At 39.5% G+C, this 19,107-nt stretch overlaps 1 protein-coding gene across 2 annotated transcripts in view; it reads left to right on the top strand.

The window, feature by feature from the left end:
• HSF2BP (heat shock transcription factor 2 binding protein) overlaps positions 1-19,107 on the top strand; it is a 31,212-nt gene that overhangs the window by 2,172 nt on the left and 9,933 nt on the right. The window contains exons 2-6 of one of the 2 annotated variants that reach the window (XM_065854279.2): positions 238-388; positions 4,282-4,385; positions 8,441-8,590; positions 12,163-12,301; positions 13,534-13,651. In XM_065854279.2, the coding sequence (XP_065710351.1) occupies positions 238-388; positions 4,282-4,385; positions 8,441-8,590; positions 12,163-12,301; positions 13,534-13,651 (662 nt within the window). The remainder of the gene's footprint in view (positions 1-237; positions 389-4,281; positions 4,386-8,440; positions 8,591-12,162; positions 12,302-13,533; positions 13,652-19,107) is intronic. The other variant, XM_071811597.1, reaches the window with a different exon arrangement.

The following is a 19,107-nucleotide window of genomic DNA, read 5'->3' as shown; positions in this document are numbered from 1 at the left end:
GAGGCAAAAGTTAGATTAGAGTCAAAGGAGTCCATCTCAGAGACTTTCAGGTTTAGTTATTACTGGATATTTCTCTTTTAAAATGTTATGAATTTCTGAAATGATGTAGTACAGAGGAATATCTTTGTCTGAGAGAAGAAATTCAAGCAGAAAAGTACTGCAAGGCCAGAACAGTGTCTTTGGTTGGCTGTTGGTTTCTTTCTGGTGGTTTATTTATTTATTTATTTTTAATTTCAGAAGACTGAGACCAAAGAGGAATTTGTTAAAGTTAGAAGGAGGGATTTGGAAAGGCTGACAACTGAGGTTATGCAATTGCGGGATTTCTTACCCAAAATACTGAATGGGGATATCCTGGCAACGTTCCAGAAGCTGGATGCTGTTGAATCGAGTGAGTAGTAACATGTTACAAGCTATTATAGTTTCTGCCAAGTCTATTTAGAACCAACTGTTATGCCCCTATGAATAGTCATGGAGTTTGTGGAAATCTTCCAGATTAAACTATCATGTTCAATGTCTGCTTCAGTAAACTAATGTGTTTGTAATGAAGAAAATTACAAACTGTATTACAAATAATTAGACATGTCAAATTAATCTTCAAAACTATTTTACTGTGGATAAAAACATGCTTAGTTCAGACAGTAGGGGAAGATGTATCAGGAAAAAAGAGATTCCTCTTTGAAAACAGGTGAAAGCATTCTGTTTTTTGAAGTGTCACTTTAGATGCACAGCAGAAAACCATGCTAAATAGCTGTGGATAAAAAAATTAAAGGAACAGATAATAATATTGTATTTAGCCAGTCTTGTTTTTCAGCTTGTATGCTTTTATTACCATAAATATAATTTAAAAAAAGTTGAAGACTCTGTTATAAAGGTCTTTTTACTGCTGTCCCCAAAATCCAGTTTTTCAGTGTTACGATTTTCTGTGCATTATTCATTCTACAATTTCATCACTCCCATGTTGCTTTTTCCATGCGAGACACGGAATCCGACACACCAATGTGATGTTCACAGAGTTCACTTTATTGTCGGGCCGGGCTGGCTTTATAGCAAAGCTGCCCTGTCCAGGAGCCTTACAGCAATGTCATTGGTTGTAACTCGTGCTATACAATAACGTGGTAGGCTGCATGTGCTGTCCACCCGCTCTGCACGCATGTGTCCGGCGATTGCTCACTCATTGTTACCTTCTAATGGTGCTCCTTTAGTTTCTTTTGTCTCTGGCTTCACCTCTCAGCCAGGCTGGGACAACCCCATCCCCCCGGGGCGGGGCGGGGCGGGGGGCTCTGCCACTACACTCCCAGCATGCCATCAGGACCAAAACTGAGTCCTCTCCATGCCTAGTCTGTAGGTTACATCCAGCAGCACAATTCACCTGGTCTCCTAGGAACTGGTTTTGTCTGAAAAGACACAGGACAAGCACTGAGATGGATTACAGAGGGTGTATCTCTTCTGGAATATCAAGTGATTAATTGAAAATTAACTTGGAACAGCTAGGTAAGAAAGAGTAAGATAAAATCTCAAGGCCTGTTTCTGATACCAAGTAACATATTGGGGCAGAGCTTGCAGGTGCTTCAATGATCCGCTCTTTGGAATCAATCTCCCATGCCACCAAATCCTAACAGAGGTGAGAAGACTCTACTGCCTCTCCTGCTGCTAGTTGAGATGTCATCCGTGTTACAAGAAGTGATGTAGGATCTGGAAATGCTCTCTTTATGCCATTACAAGGCATGAAGGACTGTTTCCTCCTCAGGAAGAGTGTTCGGCTCTGGGAATCTTAGAAAAATAGCTCCAACACATTTTTCAATATTATTATGCATATGTTTAGTGGAACTCTGTCCACAGCGGAAATGTAAAAAAGTTGTATTTAACATTGATCTAACACTTGGATCAATAGAGTTGGAATTCTTTCACTTGCTGGCAATTCATCCTAATTGTACTTAGGTCTCCACCTCCCAGAGCTTTGAGATTAGAACTCCTGTCCAGAAAAGCTCCTGGCTGTGCTAACAGCAGAGATGAGAATGAGGCATAGGATTTTAGTGTCAAGAGGGAAGGAACTTTCTTAGCAGGTGTTTGTGAGTTGCAGCTGGTGGGAGAACCTGATGGGTTTCCCTCTGTTTTGGCTCAGGACCATGGTGTGCAGGAGTCAGCAGCACAGCTGCAGTCCTTAGTGTCCACCGAAGTGTCTGCTGCTGTGTGTCATGAGGCTGTCCAATGTCAGGACTGGTGAGTGCAGCCTTCAGTTCTCTTCAGAGGAAAGGTATGCACAGCTGGGAGAGCTGAATGGATGTAATAGGGGGAGCTTCTAGGAATGAGACGCACCCGGAACTAGATCTCTCTTTGTCAACTTCGGATATTACCCATTTTTTTCCCTATAGGTTAGACCTAGGTGTAGTTTCCCTTGGCATAGAACATTGTGATACCTTAGAGGAGGCTGAAACACCATCTTTTTTTTTTTTTTTTTCTGGAAGACTTCAAAAAAGTCTGAGTGGCATTGTATTAGCACTCAGTAAATACTGTTTCCCTTCTTCTGGCTCAGTTTTGGTTCCAGGACCTTTGGAGTCTGCCAGCGAAGGATGGGGCATCTTTGTGTGTCTACTGGCTGTGCTGATCCTGGATTCAGAGTGGATCCAACCTGCCGAAGGCTGGAAATGATTCTTCTCATTCAGGAGAGCTTGTTTCCTTGCAGCGAGACAGATTTTCACTGGAGTTGGGTCCCACTGGATGTGTTACCTGGCAAGGATGAGCAGGTTCTTGGTCTGCCCTTGATAAGTAGAGCATGCTGTACACTGGTTTGAGACATCTTTCTGTCAAGTATTCAAGATTAACATCCACATTGTAACAGGTCCATGGGACTGAATTTTCTTTACTTGACAGAAGCAAATAAAGTTTTCTACTGCTGACATAAGTTATTAATCAAAAACTCAATCTATTGCCCCCTTCATTCTCTTCTTTTGGATTGCAGGGTGCAAATAACTCACTGCTTTAAAGTGCATATGCTGGTGCATGTGTATTTCCTCGAAGAGGACCCTTGCTTTGTCTCTTTGGTTTCTGTCAAAAAGTCAGTGTTAGAATTGCAGAAGAGCTGAGTGGAAGTGAGTTCTGCCTCTTTAGAAAAGCTGTTCGTGACTAGGATATCTTCTATACCTACTACGCAAAGCAACATATATGTATTTGAGATGATAACATTTTGCCAATTAGGACCAAAAAAGAAGGAAATTTATTTCCCAATGATGTAGAATTACTAAATAAAACACCAACATCCAGGCTCTTTGGATAATAAAGACTGTGGTTTTTTAAACTATATTATTTTTCAATTATTGAATTTGATATGCTCTTTGATAAATGCATTCAAAAATATTGACTGTATGTAAGGCAAAGTCTTTGAAGTGTTTTAAGCCATAGAACATACTCTTGTGTTCAAGTGTTTGGCTCTTGAAGTGGGATGAAGCTTTTTTTTTTAAGCTAACCAAAATCACAGTGGATGCTGTTTGGACATTACTTTTTGGAATGTGTTTCCTTTTTCAGTATAAATACTAAGCATCTAGAACTGTGGTTTTTAAAGTAAAATACAATATGCAACAGTGGTTAAAAATATTCTTTAATGTGAATTCTTTAAAACAGATATCATGATCGTGAAGTATAATACTTTAAACTTGGTTTCTATTTAGTAATATAAAGGTCTAAATTGGACTATATTTCTAATAACACAAAAGATTAATTTTTTAAGGAAATTGTAAAATTTGCTTGTCAGTGACATAATGTTTAGTTTATAATGTCTTATTTTATAAATATTGATATAAAATGTTTGGAGTAGTTGCATTTCATTCTTACTTCCCATATGATTTGTATATTGAAACACTCACTTTTGACTGATCTTGGTATTCTTTTTCTTCGGTTTTCACTATACTCGCTGAATTTCAAAGATACTAGACATGAAAACCACCATGAAAACAAAGTAGAAAATTGAGTAAATTTTAAAAATCCCTGAGGAGTTGAAACTCAGTTCCAGAATGATGTCTTATAGGCACACAATATTGAACACCCAGATATGATTCTTTCAGTCTTTCCATGTTTTAAATCAGAAATGTCGTGTTCGTTTAGCTTCTTCTAAGAACTATTGTAATGTGGCAAATTGTGATACACCAGTTTAACCACGAGGAGGTGATCTGACACAAGCAAATAGTTGAAGCACCTCATTAAAGTTGCTCTTGGATTATTTGTTCTTTAGTGCAAGCCAGTTGGTCATAACTTACTACTTTGTTTATCCGATTTATCCTATCACAGACATGGAGAAAAAGGAGGAGGAAATAGAGCAGCTGAAAATGGATTGTGAACACTTCAGAGCCCGTCTGGAAACAGCCCAGGCAGATTGCATGAGGGAGAAGAAGGTAGATTTGCTATCAGAATATTTGTACCCATATGCTTGAGTTTTAATAACAAAAGAAGTAATGACCAGTCTTTCATGTTCGTGTCACAAAATACAGCTTCAGCCTGGAAAACAATCTGGGATTTCTATTTATATAGTCAAGTAATGAGTAGATTACTTACCTATAAGTTCACGACTGATGTTTTTTTTACCCCCGTGATACTTCTAGACCAAAAGGGTGAATATTATAACTAGACATAATATGGTACAGTACCAAAAAGTATTCAGTGTGTACAAAGGTACCGACAATCGGTCTCCCATTTAGGTGCATAACTCCTGCGTAACTACATAGGTCTCTCTTAACTTCCATACAGTGTGAAGTGTGATTGTATGGGGCTGCATTACAGGCTTCTTGGTAGGGTTTGTTTTTGTCTCTATGAAGTTAAAAATCAACCATTAGCATTTTGTTTATATTAACACATTGAAGTAAAACGTTGGGTATTCAGGGAGACTGTGGTGTAGCTGGCATCAAAAGTTCCTTCACAGAATCAGTTATTTTGAGTTTTGTTAAGTATTAATGTGTTTTCAAAGAGGACCATAATGTAAGCAACACAATGTACGCAACGAAACCAACCTCTCTTTTGGCTTGCTGTAAGCTGTGTGCCTTTGTTTAGTTTTAATAGTCTTTCTCAATGCACCTGTTGATCCAATTGCCATGTACAGCTGTGAGTTAAATAACAATTACAGGACTCCTTTTGCTCTGTCAATATTGCATTTAGTGATTATAAGCGGGGAGATGCTTAACAATGAAGGAATAGCAAAGGCTGTGGCTTCTCTGACTGTGGGTCTTCTCTGAATCTCTTGAGGTTCAAATGGGATCACACAAGGCCAGTGGCTTAATTTTTGAGAGGTGTGAAAATCAGTTGTGATTGTTTGCTGCAGAAGTTAATTTCCTTGGAGCTAATAGCAATATCTAGAGTAGTCAGCAGAAGCTTTGTTGGGGTTCTACAGTTAGCATCTGCTAGCCTTGGGATTGCATAAAAACCGATGAATCTCCAGAAATTATTTCATTTTTGAAAAGAAATAAGTGAAGGGTTCAGTCATGCAGTTTTAGGACATACCTGCATAGACAAGTCATTCTGGAATGCAGTTTGGTATGGATGTAAAGTATGATGGAATAGTTGTCTATCTGGATATTTCTTACCTCAAAATAGGTATCTTCTGAGACAGCTATTGCAGTACAGCAGTAGGTACTCAATTAGCTTTGCTGTGCACCCAGGTCCTTAGTTGTATAAGCATCCAGGATGAAATCTCTTAAGATTTAATGTTACTGCTTTGGACATTAGTGAAGTGGATCCCACTCTTTATGTTAATATTACAAAATAAATGGCATGTGGTTTAGGTTTGTGATTTCTTTTGGATGAAAGTTTTAGCTAAAGTATGGATAGTTTACTAAGAATAATCTTGGTGTTCCTGACCAAAACTCTTCTTTCTCTTCATACCTTTGCTACTGTGCAGTATACACTCTTTATCTAAATGACTCCTGTTATATGCCACAAAGGTCTATTTGAGTGGATTATGCTTATGCACATTGTGAAATCCTGTAGCTTGTTCAGGATAAAATAAGATGGTGTATGTATACATGTGATTTAAAAATTTTTTTATTTTATTTTTATTTTCTCCTGTTAATCACTTTGCATGGTGTTTTTCATTTGGTTGCTGTTCTGCTGTGGGCATCCTTGTGTATAGTTTCTGAATTATTTTCTACATATTTATCTTCTGAAGGAAAAGGAAGTGGTTCACTGAAGCAAACATAAAATAAATGCATTTTCTAGTTGAGCAGTGTCCTTTTCTTAGGAGATCATACATCAACATTTTGCATTCCAAAATTCCTGTGCAGCACTGTGTCACTGATTAGGGATTTGCTGTGCTTTCTGAACCTGAGCAAAACTTGAAGTGCACATGTTATTCTTGGCTAACGTCTTCTTTGTCTGTCTTTTCATGGTTATGTACTTAGGCACTGCTGTATTCTTGTGCCTTGACCCTTTCCTGAAGATGGTGGTGTTGCACAGCACAGTGATGGTTTTGTGATGTGAACTCTCAGGAGAGATGCTTTCAGCTGGGTTATTTGCTTTTGCAGGCTGTGTTCATTTTCCTGGCTCTTGAATGTACTACTTTGTTTTCCTTGCTTTGTACCTTTGTTGTGATGTTGCTTTTGATGTATTAAAAATTCAGACTTTTTTTGTGCTAGCTTTGTCTCTTTGTTGGGACATCTAGCTTTGGTATTTTAGAGTTTTATGTCTTACTATTCAGTATTAGCATCCAAATGCAAATAAAATGTTTTAAAAGATACATTTTCTGAGACAAGGACAGTGCAGAGAAGACTGACAGGGACAATTAAGGGTTGGACAGGAAGATGCACGCAGTGGCAGAAAAGCCAATAGGTTTGACCGTGAGTTACGTAAAAAATAAAATTTGGATAACTTGCTTGAAAATGATCAAAGTATTAAGAAATAAGAGACTTTTCCTGGGACTTCAGTGCCTAGGGAATCATCAGCACGTGTCAGTCTCTTGCATATATCAAACTATAAGCTGAAAGAGACTCCAGAGAGTAAATATACACAGAACTATCTGCTTGATAAATTTGAACTTTACAAATGCTAAGCTGTGTGTTCCATTAGCAGCATGATAAAAGAATGCAAATCAGGCTGCTGGGTGTGATACAGGAGGCTAGGCAGGTAACTGACAACAGACTACAAGCAGCTTTATACTGGTTGATATATGAAATAAATTTTCAGTTGAGTTTACATTTCTGTTCTTTCCAAACCAAAAGATTGAGGCAAACTCTTAAAGTGACAAGACACCTATTTCAAAATCTTCATGGGAATACAAGGTTGGAAATTTTTGTTCTGTTTACTTGTTTTCAAAATTGATGTACAAAAGGTTCATTCTCATTTCCACAGACTTCATGCCTATAGCTAAACACACAGGGGAGGCTGGGCTGAGGACGGTGCTTTCTGCGGGGAAAGCAAGATTCTTTTGTTCTTTTGTTCTTTTGACATCATGTGGTCTGTGATTCTTTCTCTCTTTTAATATGTGATTTAGCATCTGTTTTCTTGATTGGCCTTGGTCTTTCCCTGCAGCACTAATACCACTTCCCCCAAGTTAGCAGGGAGCCCTCAGGCACCCTGAGAGATGGCAAACCATAGTATCCCTGCCTTCATCTCGCTGTCTGCAGGAGCTCTAAGCTGAGAAGCGCACCAGCTTCGCTACCTCTGGGGCTGGGGATAGGAAGCTGGTGAGACTTAGAGTTGTACCTAATCTCATGGTATTCTTCTGGCCAATTTCCCACGTGATTGGGAAAAAAAGTACTGCCAAATTGAAATTGTGTCCTGGTCATGCAGGATTTCTCTGTTCTCTCTTTATGCTTTGTGGGAAGGACCGCTGAGCAGCTCACTTAGGTGATAGATGCACAATGGTGCCTGTGCTTTCTTAGTATGCAAAGTCCTCCAAATTTCAAACCTTAGGTGTGTTTTCTTAGGGACTTTATATTACTTTGCCACTACTGATCAGGAATATACCAATAGAAAAAAGTTAGAAGAGGCAACAGTGTTTATCCTAGATATCCAGCAACTCTGCCATGTTGGCCAAGGCAGAAGTTTATTTTGAAAAATGAAACAACCCTTTCTTCCTGCAAGATGTTTCCAGTATCTTTTGTAAGGTGTCTGGAAAGGCTGATCTCTCTGATGCTGAAATCCCTTCTCTCCCAGAGACGTGTAGCTATTTGCTTAGGAGGAGTGGAGTCTCCTATCAGACTTCTCTAGGTGCCACTCAGTCTCGGTGGGTCACTTGACCTGACCTTGTGGACAGGCTTCTGGTTACTGTCAGCCTCCATGATGTTCTCACTGCTTAGATATCACTCAGGAGAGAAGGTGTGTATCTGCAACTGCTGTGCGTTTGCAGCCCCCTACCCCATTTCATATATGACCATGGTGATCTTTCTTGTTCTGTCCGTTAACCTAGAAACTTGTTTTGCCTGACGTGAAGTGCAACCAAAATTTCCTTATGCTATTTTAGGAGAAACTAGACCTCCGCCAGCAGCTGAATGAGGCCAAGCAGCAGCTCCTGCAGCAAGCGGAGTATTGCACAGAAATGGGTGCAGCGGTGTGCACGTTGTTGTGGGGTGTCTCCAGCAATGAGGAAGCTGTTAAAACCCTTCTAGGAGGAGTAAGTATGGCAGGTGAATGCTTACTGATGGCAATGCTGTTAGGTCTTAAAAATAAGGACCTTGCTTTGTAACACACTTTAATATAAGGACATATTTCAGAAACTCATTGGGCCGTGAAAATGTTTTTGAATTGTTTATTCTTTGAGACCCATTCATTCTCATTTAAGAACTGTTGGAACTAAAAAGTATTATGAAGCGGGCTGGGATTAAATGCAGTCAGTAATTCTTATGTTACCAAGCAAGGATTATCTGTTTTCCACCACACAGTCAAACTAGAAGCAAGGCTACAGCTAGCACAACGTAAATATCTTTGCAAGCTAACAGAAGAAGAAAATAATTCTTGGACACATGCAGCAGTTCCCATGCCCGTAGAAAGATTGGGAGAGCTATTTCCATGGAAGGAAGACATATCCAGTGAACCTCCACCTCTTTAAATCTTTGTCTTGCCTGAATACTTGCATGACTCCTGGAAATTTAGAGAGCCTAGCTACTAGTGAATCTTATTAAATCTTCAATGCTAAATGTGGACAGGTAGATTAAAAAACAAAACAAAACCAATACGAAACAAAAAAACCAAAACCAACACTTAATGACACTAGTAATATTAGAACTAACACAGTTTCACTGCCAAGTGCAGCTGATGGAATTAGAAGGGATCAGAGGAAAAGGCCTGATTGGTTTTCCAATCTTGTCACAACCAACAAAAGAAGAAATTGTTGTATTTAGTCTGAGTAAACTGATGCCACAGTTTCTTCTGGCGTGATTTTTTTTCAGCAGTGTGATGAACAGCTGGGTGAATAGGATTAGCTAATCGTAGTAAGCGGTAAACAAGTGTCTTTGTAAGAGGTTTTTCAGTTTGGATGCACCAAAATACAATTATAACTTTATATTGGACACTAGAAAGCTGTACTGTGATACCTTTTGATGATAAGCTGTGGTGATGATAGGTCCAAGCAGCAGCAGTTACAGAACCCCCATGTAGCAACAAAACCGGTGTAAAAATACATTCTGTATTTTCAGAACAGTTTATAACTCTAAGAGTCAACAATATTTAATGACTAGCCATTGTTTTTTGACTTACGAAACAGCATTGAAGTGGTGTGTTTCCCACAAACAAAATGCTAGCAGTGATGGAAATGGCTCTATTTCTACAAGGTGAGAGTAAAATTAGTAGAACCCTTATTGAAAGCAGTCTTAAGTATCCAAGTTAAGTAGAATTAGATAAAAACAAAACTGAAACCTGATGGTTTGTATAAGGCTAAAAAGCCCAACTGTGAAGATGCAATACTTTTGTATCTAGATTTGCTTGAAATGCAAAATACTTCTACTATAGTCATTCCCATCAATCCTCAGAGCCCATGGAACTGCTATACTTCTGGTGAACGTCATAGCAATGTTTTTGGGCATCATTTTCTTGTGATGGTGCACTTAACATAAGGGTTTGCAACAAGATTACTAGGAAAAACATAAACGACTTGTATGGCATTGCATCAAACACAGATTACAACTGGCAGTGAGTCAGGTTATTAAAAGACGGTGGAGGTTTGTCATACTGAGTTTTTGGTTTGGTTATTTTTTTGGAGAAGTTGTACAGCTTGTAGCATCTTCCTCCCTTCCCTGAGAAGGTGCTATGGACTATACAAATGAGAACATCCAGAGCACTTTGAAACTGTTTCTCATATTTAAGCATGTGGAGAGGTTGACGTAAATTCAAAATCTTCTCATACATTAGGGCACAATGCTGAAGCTTTTTCAGTCTTTGCACAGGTACAGAATTAGATCTGTTGTACAGTTCTGTAATGCAGATTGACTGATATCATGCCTGGGACCAATATACCATTTGTGTCCATATGGGTTGGGAAAGTCAAAACTTGAGCAGCAAATTTGAAATGTAACACAAGTAGTTTTTGAGTCACAGGGGGAGAGATGCCTACTGGTTCTGCCTGTGTGTAATGTTTCTAGAGAGAACTTGAAGGGACATTCAGAGAAGCAGCCTGACAGAGTGTTTTCAAGAAAGCTTACCTGGAGGTGACAAAAAAGAAGTCAGGTAATTCCCATGAGATTGTTTTAGATGTCTTTCAAAAAAAAATTCAACCAGGTACCCACATGGCAGGGCTCTCACATGGAAATGCAAACTGGTAGATTTCAGAATGACATCAAGGCTTGCTTCAACTTGAGAAATTTTGGATCCTACAAGATGGTCTGCTACTTCAGTTATCTACTATGACAACAAACAGCTTTATACTTCATAGCAGCAGTTTTACATGTTAACTGATGTTTCACACAGAAGTTACTCGGACAGCAAAGGGTTCATTGCACCATTTGAGCTCAAGCACCTTAATGGCTGCTCTCAGAATTGTCCTTATCTCTGTGGTTTTGGGTGAGACATTCTTCAGTCCCATGAAAATACTGTCAAGCTAATAAGAGACTGCACAGAGTACATAATGTTTGCTATTTATAAACCTGGTTCATCTAACTGTTCCAGGTCCTCAAATGTCACTACTAGTTAATTAATGGCCATTTCTAAAAGGTTCAGCAGAGCACACCAGTGGCACCTCAAGAGATGGACACATAGAAGACTTTGGTTGTTTTCTGTGCAATGTACTAACTACTTGGTTTGCTTAGTACTCAATCTTATGTTCCCATGTAAATACATATTTTCACAATAACTTATGGTAATCTGTTATAGTAGGCTCTTCATTTTCTCTCACGGCCTCTACTTCTTGAACTATAGTCACTGCGTATGCTAAAATTTCCATCTTTGAGGTGTGATGTCCATACAAGTATATAAAGTACATCCAGCACATGCAGAAGTGCACTTTTTATTGCATTCTCTTACCCCATGGTGTCTTCATTCCTATTATTCTGGGATCGCAACATCATTTGTGAAGACAGTGTGTATTGGCTGATCCTGATATTTATGTTTTCTTGCTGGAGTCACCCCCCCAGGAGCTGTACATCTTTGATATGGTGAATGTACAATAGTGGAGGAATAAATAAATGTTACCAGTAGCTTTTCACATATTGTCAAAGCAGTACTTTTGACAAAATATTAACATTTCAGGCATTTCTTGGGCTGTCCCACTGGGCCACTGCCAGGAATGACTAAATGTTTCAGCTGTTTCATAAAACAATTGGCAGCATAATTAAAGACACTGGGAAACCTGGCATTATGGACTCTCTGCTATGCTATTTTTATTATAAAAAAATGTATACTTTGTGGGAAATAGTGTTATATCAATGTTTTACAGATCAGAATTACTAATAAACTGGAACAGTTTTCTCCATCCTTTGTGGGCTCTGTCTGTACCTCTGACCAGGCTCTTTTGCATGCCCTGAGCTTTGTACCAGGTGGCTGGTTCTTCAACTGAGATACCCCAAATGGAGTGGTATTTGTTTCTGGTTTTGTGTTGTGGTGGGGTTTTTTGTTTGGTTGTTTTGTGGTTTTTATTTTTTTTTTCTTTAGAGTGACTGTATGTTTTAATAATTTTGCAACTGTCCAGTTTTACTGTAGCTTCTAATAAGCATAGTTGCTGTAGTGTGTATAATATTTTTTTCTCCATGCTTGCAGAGTAAAGCAGTAAAGTTTTTCACAATCACTGCACAGACCATGGAGAGCTTTGTGAAGTCATTAAGTGAAGACATGAAACAGCAGGATTTGGATTCTGATGAAAATCAGTTTGTATTAGCTTTGGCAGGGATTGTAACAAGTAAGTTAATGTTATCTCTCAGAAAAGGGGGGTGGGAAGTGTTAAGTTTCTGCCTGAGGAGGAATCAGAATGGTGAAACAAAGTCTTGCTTTACTGAAGCTGATCTAAATTTTGCCAGTGAATTTTATGTTCCCAAGATGTCTGTCTTTGTTGCTGTAATTTGAGAAGTGGGGTTGCTGAAACTCAAGTGTGATAAAGAATACGGTCAGTTGAATGATGCAGGAGGCACCAGTCTAATCGTCCTAGTTACACCATAAAGTAGTGTTACTCTAGAAAGCTATATTAAAAGAACACTGAGGAGGTTGTGAAGCACCAAGTATGCAGAAGTTAGAAAACATCAGAGCAGAAGTTCTCAGTGCAGTCTCAACACAGCCCAGCATGCACAAACGTTGCCATAACAGTAATTATGTGCTGTGTCCATAGTACCTCTCCTTATTCTAAGGATTCCAGAAGGCATCATGATGTGCCTGCAGAGGAGAGAGAACATGCGGCTGCGTGGAAATGGAAGAACCTTGTCATGCAGCAGGTGCCCAAAGTTACCTGAATGGGAGGCCAGGGAGCCAGGTTCTGTCTTGAGTTGCATACACCACACTTCATGTGTTTCGAGGAGGCTTGGCCAGGTGCTCAGTACAAAGAAACTTGAGTTGCTGGAAAAAAACTCTTGCACATAAAGATGACCTAAAGCATGGGGCAAGTGTAAGGGAAAATATTAAAGTGAAGTCTGCTCTGGAGTAGTAGTCTGTGGGAGTGTTTTTGCCTTTTGGTTTGTGGATGAATAATGCAGCACTTGCAGAGAGGTAGGAAACGAGCTTTTGAGTAGTGGTTCGTGAGAGTTTTGGTTCTGTAATGTGCCAGGTATATTGGATTGAGCGATTGTAAAACAATCTGCAATCTCGTTTCTTTTAAGTGGGACCTCTAATGGTCAGCTTTGCTTTAGTCCCACATTATTTGTGGATGAATCCATACTTCTGTTTCGTAATTCACTGTATTACTGTCAGGATACTGGCCACTCTGAATAAATATTTCAATTATCGAAGTAGAATTATGAAGGAGTATTACCAGGATGATTTGCTGCTTCAGTATTTGCTATGTAGCTTAATATAGTTTGAAGTTTATATAGATGCCATAGTTCATTCTTGACAGCTGACATGTCTTTTTAGTGATCCTGATTGTTAGCATAAACTTTTGTTTTCAACGAGATTTTTATGGTGATGTTTTGTGTTCTCTCACAGATGTGGCAGCACTGGCATGTGGCCGTGAGTTCTTGGTTAGTTCAAGTCGTGAATTACTGGACACCATGATGCACCTACTGGGAGACATGAAGCCAGGGCTCTGTACCAAATTCAAAGTGTATGACAACTTTATTCTCTCTTAGCCTTTCAAATGAAATGCATTATCTTGCAGTGTAGGTCACAGTGATGAGAGCAGTTTTCCCACTCCCCCATTATTTCCTTTTCTGTAGAGGAAACATACTTTTTCGAAACTCTTTTCACAGTAGCATTCCTTGCAGATATACCAGGCTTGGCTACAATGCTGGCTTCATACAGATTTTGCGTCTCTTTGGAAGTCTCTTAAGCACCATAATACTGTAGAGATCAGAAGGGATGCACTCCTTTACCTTAGGAGGGTATCATGAGTTGAGAGTCAGATAAAGAAGGTGTGAAGTCAAGTTTTAAAACAGAGAGGATATGGAAAATGTGGACTCATATTTATTCGCTTCCAGTATGAAGACTGTGAAATGCTACATATGCTTAGGGAAGAAATTAGTTATTTATCTGTGAAGAGCAAAAGTTAAAATAGTTTATGCTGCTAGTAGCCAGAAGCACCATGCAGTTAAGTTTGTAAAAGATAATGCCTATAAAGGGACATTATGATACAGTGTTGTAAAGAAAAGGCTATGTTGCAGAGTTCAGATGCTGCAAAAGTGGTACTTTCCAGCTGATAGATTAAATAAACTATCATCCTTGCTTTTATCTCAGAGCTGTTACAAGCTGAGGGTATATGGCCTTGACTGAGCAAATTACTGTGACCTAATGAATACTTGCTTATCCGCTAAGCTGTGGGCAGTTGTCCCGTACACCTGGTTAATTTGTGCACACTGGGTTGTGGGTTTTTTTTTCATAAATGGGACACGCATACACACAAAAGAATTCATACCCAAGGCAGCTGTCACAGCTCAGCTGACAAACAGCAACCCCATCAGCCGCAGTAACTTGACTATGTCCACACACACATTTAGGCAGGTTGTACGTGACAGGCCTGAAATCAGGCTCAGTCTTAACTTTGAATAGGTTTTATCTTGCCCTACCTCAGCTATCAGAAAGCGATATGTTGAGTATCTGTGAACTGTCTGGGCTTCTCCCACAGCTGGTGTAAGGAGTTGGTGCTGGCAGGTGGTCGCTCCCTCAGCGCGTTAGGGGGAGAGAGTTGCCCTCCAGAGGTGCTTGACTTTCCCCATTGGGTAACCAGGGGGAAGCTGAACAGCCTGTGCTGTAGGTAGTGGTCAGATACTTTGATGTCAGTCATTTACTGTGTTTCCCAAGTGTTAGGCTTGAAGGTCAGTGCTAGAAACAGGGCAGTTAACTCTTGTAGCGGCGGGGATGTTTTTTGTAAAGCCCCAGCTGAAGGATTTCTATGAGAATTTCAAGAAAGAAAAAGTACTTTGTGCTTTCATGTATATAACAAACAAACCAAATGCAAAAAGGACCTATACTGTTTCAAAATCTGTACAGAAAAAAGATAACAATAGGAGACTTTATTTTGGGAGAAGGGGGGAGAGGAAAGTGTTCCTAGACGGACACACACAGCCACACACTCTGAATTTCAAGATTATGTGGGCCTGTGGGTCCAGATAGATTATTTTTGATTATTTCAGGTTGTACTGATGTAATTGGACAGTGTAATTGGATTTCAAGGCCTTCCTTTTGAACTGATGTTTTGGGTGTTTTTTTAATTATACTTAAAAATGTCTGCTTTGCAGAAGAATTACACATGGTGTTAGAAACTTGGCTGCCATACAGCAATACTGATAAAATATACATAAAACAATCCCATTAAGTGGCTAGGGATTCAAAAGGGGCCAGCCTCTTGAGCTAACAAATTGAGTGAAGCCTAAAAAAGAGGTTGCTTGAGGTATTTGGTAAATGAGAAACATTAAGCGTATGTTATAATAACTTAAATTCAGTGCAGTGATAATGTTTGCCAATAATCTTTCTTTGAACTTGCCATTTGATAAAAAAAATGCTGTATTATGCCATTAGAGCAAATGCCAAAAAGGAGATTCCTTCATGGCCTGGTCATGGAACGAGGAATCCTAATTTGCTCAAATGTTTTAGTGCAAAATGTTTCCCCTGTGTTTGTCTTTCTTATCTGTGGTCAGGTTTCCTTTTTGTCTATGAGCACCCTATGCATCTTGTCTGTGTTCAGTTCTTAAACCCCATTTCTAACACTAGATCTGTTTCCTGCCCTTTTTGGGGATTTTCCACTCTCCCAGCCCAGAAACCCCCAGGGTTCTCTGCAGTTAAGGCTTCTTAGCTGCTTGTTAATCTTAAATAATCAACATTTTCATAAGCAGATGTATCAGAAACTCCCTTTTCTCCCTACCGAAAGGAACATAAGGCAGTACAAAATGACAGATGAACGTGAGATATGGATATGATAGTTAACAGAAATTGTAGTGAAATTTCAGAGTTAGGGATAGACAGACTCTGGAGTCATCATAAATAATGTTTACATATGCACACTTACATAAATATACATAGGCAAACACACTTTTAAAACTATACCTAATGGATGAAAACATCTATATGTTGTTTTGGAAAAGCAATGTGTTTTTCTCAAAGTATTGCCATAGTATTACACAGAAGGACATCATCAACTTAAAATTTAATCAGATAAAGAAAAAAGTTTGGCTTATTATTTTCAGTGATATGTTTGTCCTTTGCTCAGTTTTGCAGTTTTACAATTCTAGCTTTTATTTTCAGAAATATTTTACTGTGTAACAAATCAGGGGAAACTCTCAGTCTAATTCTTCACACAGCAGTTTCAAACAAAACAAGATGATAAAGAGAGTTCTCTTCCTATTCTAGTTCTAGCAATTCTTTGTTTCGCTTGTAACAGTATATAAATAAAAAATGTACAGGGGAAAGTTGTCATTTATTCCAGCACTGCTACAAAATTCATTGTAGACCATAAGTACATAATATTAATAAATATGTCCAAAGCATCTATGTCACTGCTGGGACTGAAATCTCATGGGTATCTTTGCCTTCCCAAAATAGCAGTGGTGTAAAAGATTTCAGGTTTTCTTCTCAGTTGTATGGGGTTTGTTCAACATTTGTCAACGTTAGGCAGTCAATAAACATTTACACAATTGTTAATACCTTTAATTAAATTGTTAGGAATCTTCATCTTTGCTAATGTAGGAGTTGAAAGTAGCCAGTAAAAATATGTACTTTAGTACTTATTATAGTACGTTTTATGTGCTGATCCCGTGTATTAAGCAGAAGAGAAGAGGCTTTAGCTGTGCTTGTAGTTCTAGATTTTAGAGAAAGCATTGACAGATACATTAGTACAAGGTGTTAATTACATTTGGCTTGCCTAAACAGGAAGACTATGAAATGCATAATGAAAAAGCTCTCCACATTAAAAACCAAAACGACAAGAAAAACCAAATGGAAATAAACAAATACATCCCCCAAACAAACAAAAAACAACAGCAAAAACCAACCGAACAACCACAGAAATTATTGCTTATCCAGTAATGGTGTGTGCCAAGTTTGCTTCAATACGCGCTTTTGCAATAATTGTTGCAAAAAAGACTTCATTAGAATGTGCAAGTAGTAGAGGTGAATGTGGCATAAAAAGCCTGGAAATGCTTCTGTGCTGTGCTCAGGTGAGTGTGTTTAATTAGTAATAATACACTACCACTTTTGGATTAGGCCCTTAAAATGGCTTGTGGGGTGGGTTGTGTCTTCTTTTGACACTCCAAAACCACCACAATTCCCTGGGTCACCACCACCAGTCCACTTTGTCTGCACAAAGCAAACAAGAGAAGTAAAAATACAAACACAGCCGCATCTTTTTACGTCACGTTATTTCTAACTGCAAATGTCAAGCAGATTAAGGATGAAAGGCACTGTCAAGAAATGTTAACGTTTTCTCTTATAAGATACTGTTTTATTGATCATTTCATTCTGGCTGTTTATAGGTATAATAATTACAGCTGTGCTCCTTTGTCAGGGCCTGGATTCTGGAACCCAAGTAGGAGTTGCAGAGGCTCTAAGACAAGGAATGTCGCCAAGCATCAATTTTAGCTCCACAGCACACCTCACTGCTTGGTGGTTGCCACTGATGAAGCAGATTATTAAATCTACTGTTTGGTTTTTTTCTGCTGCTTAAGACCCTGGGTGATCAAACCTCCAGTGGTGCAGCATGTAATACAACTTAATGCCTCTTCCATTGCATGCTGACCTGACCTGGGTTACTTTCCTTTCCTCCTTTCTGGAGGTTTGCACTGAGAGGGTCTGAAAGTCTGCTGGTGGCGTAGTAACTTAAGCCATGAGAACTCGTTTGAGGATAGGATGTGAGGTGTGAAGTCCATTTGGAATAACGTTATTTCCCTCTTGTTTGGAAATGATGGCAGTGCAGTGACATGCAGGTTTATCACAGTCATGGGAGATAGCAGCTGCCAAACTGGCCCCAGAACAGAGGACGGCATTCCAGCCCATTCCTGTTTCTCTGTAATTGTTTTGTATGTAACCCAGCACCCAGCTGTGAGTGGGTATGATGGCATGCTCCGTAAATATTGTAGCAGCCCTGCGCATTCATCTTCCTTTTCCATTGTCCAGAAAATTGACTTGGGTGTTATCATCTTTGAAAAGAAATAAAATAAAAATGAAAGAGCATCCATCATAGCATAGCATAAAGTGTCACTAATGCCCTCTCCCTCCAACTGCTCCACAGCTGTAGAGATGATCTGCATAAAAGGCAGGACAGGAGAACACCTCTAGAAGAGTAAAAGAATTTGTAAGAAAACTTTTGACTCCAGAGTATGACTCTTTTATGGGGCATAAAGAGGCAGAGCTGCCATTTCTGCATGCAGCCTCCTGTACCTTACAGAATTCCCTCAGCTCTCTCATGGCTAAGGCTGAGGAGGTATCCATTGTTATTGACTTAAAAAAAAAATAATCCACGTGTACATTGAACGTAGTCTGGATTCCTGAAGGCAGAGTAAATAGAGAAGTCCATGATGACATAATAAAAGACAAGCAGTTGTTTTTGTCACAGCAGAGTCTCACTCAGTGGCCCAGATGGTCTGGCTCTGCCAGACTGCAAGGGGCTGGAGGGGAGGCAGAGCGAGCTCCTTCTCTGCCTTGTACCCACAGCAGAAGGGATGAATCTAGTTTAGGAGGGAGTGTGCTAAGCTGACCTGGGACTACTAATACCTTCTCTCCTTCAGGCCCATCCACTTCTTCCAAAGGCTTCTGTAGGCATAGTAACTTCCCCTGCCAGCTGAGAGAGTCCACATTGGTGTTGGCTATATGCTGGCTAAATATTGCATCTGTTCCTGTTTGCAGGAGGAGTAGGAGGATTGTAGAATCACAGAACAGTTTGGGTCAGAAGGGACCTTCAAAGCTTATCTAGTCCAACCCTCTGCCATGAGCAGGGACATCTTCAACTAGATCAGGTTGCTCAGAGCCCCATCCAGCCTGGCCTGGAATGTCTCCAGGGATGGGGCATCTACCACCTCTCTGGGCAACCTGGGCCAGTGTTTCACCACCCTCGTAAAAATTTTTTTCTTCATG

Source organism: Patagioenas fasciata, chromosome 1 (genome assembly GCF_037038585.1).
Source record: "Patagioenas fasciata isolate bPatFas1 chromosome 1, bPatFas1.hap1, whole genome shotgun sequence".
NCBI classification, from domain to species: Eukaryota; Metazoa; Chordata; class Aves; order Columbiformes; family Columbidae; genus Patagioenas; species Patagioenas fasciata.
The sequence above is the reverse complement of the archived record's forward strand: the minus strand, read 5'-3'. Positions and strand labels throughout refer to the sequence as shown.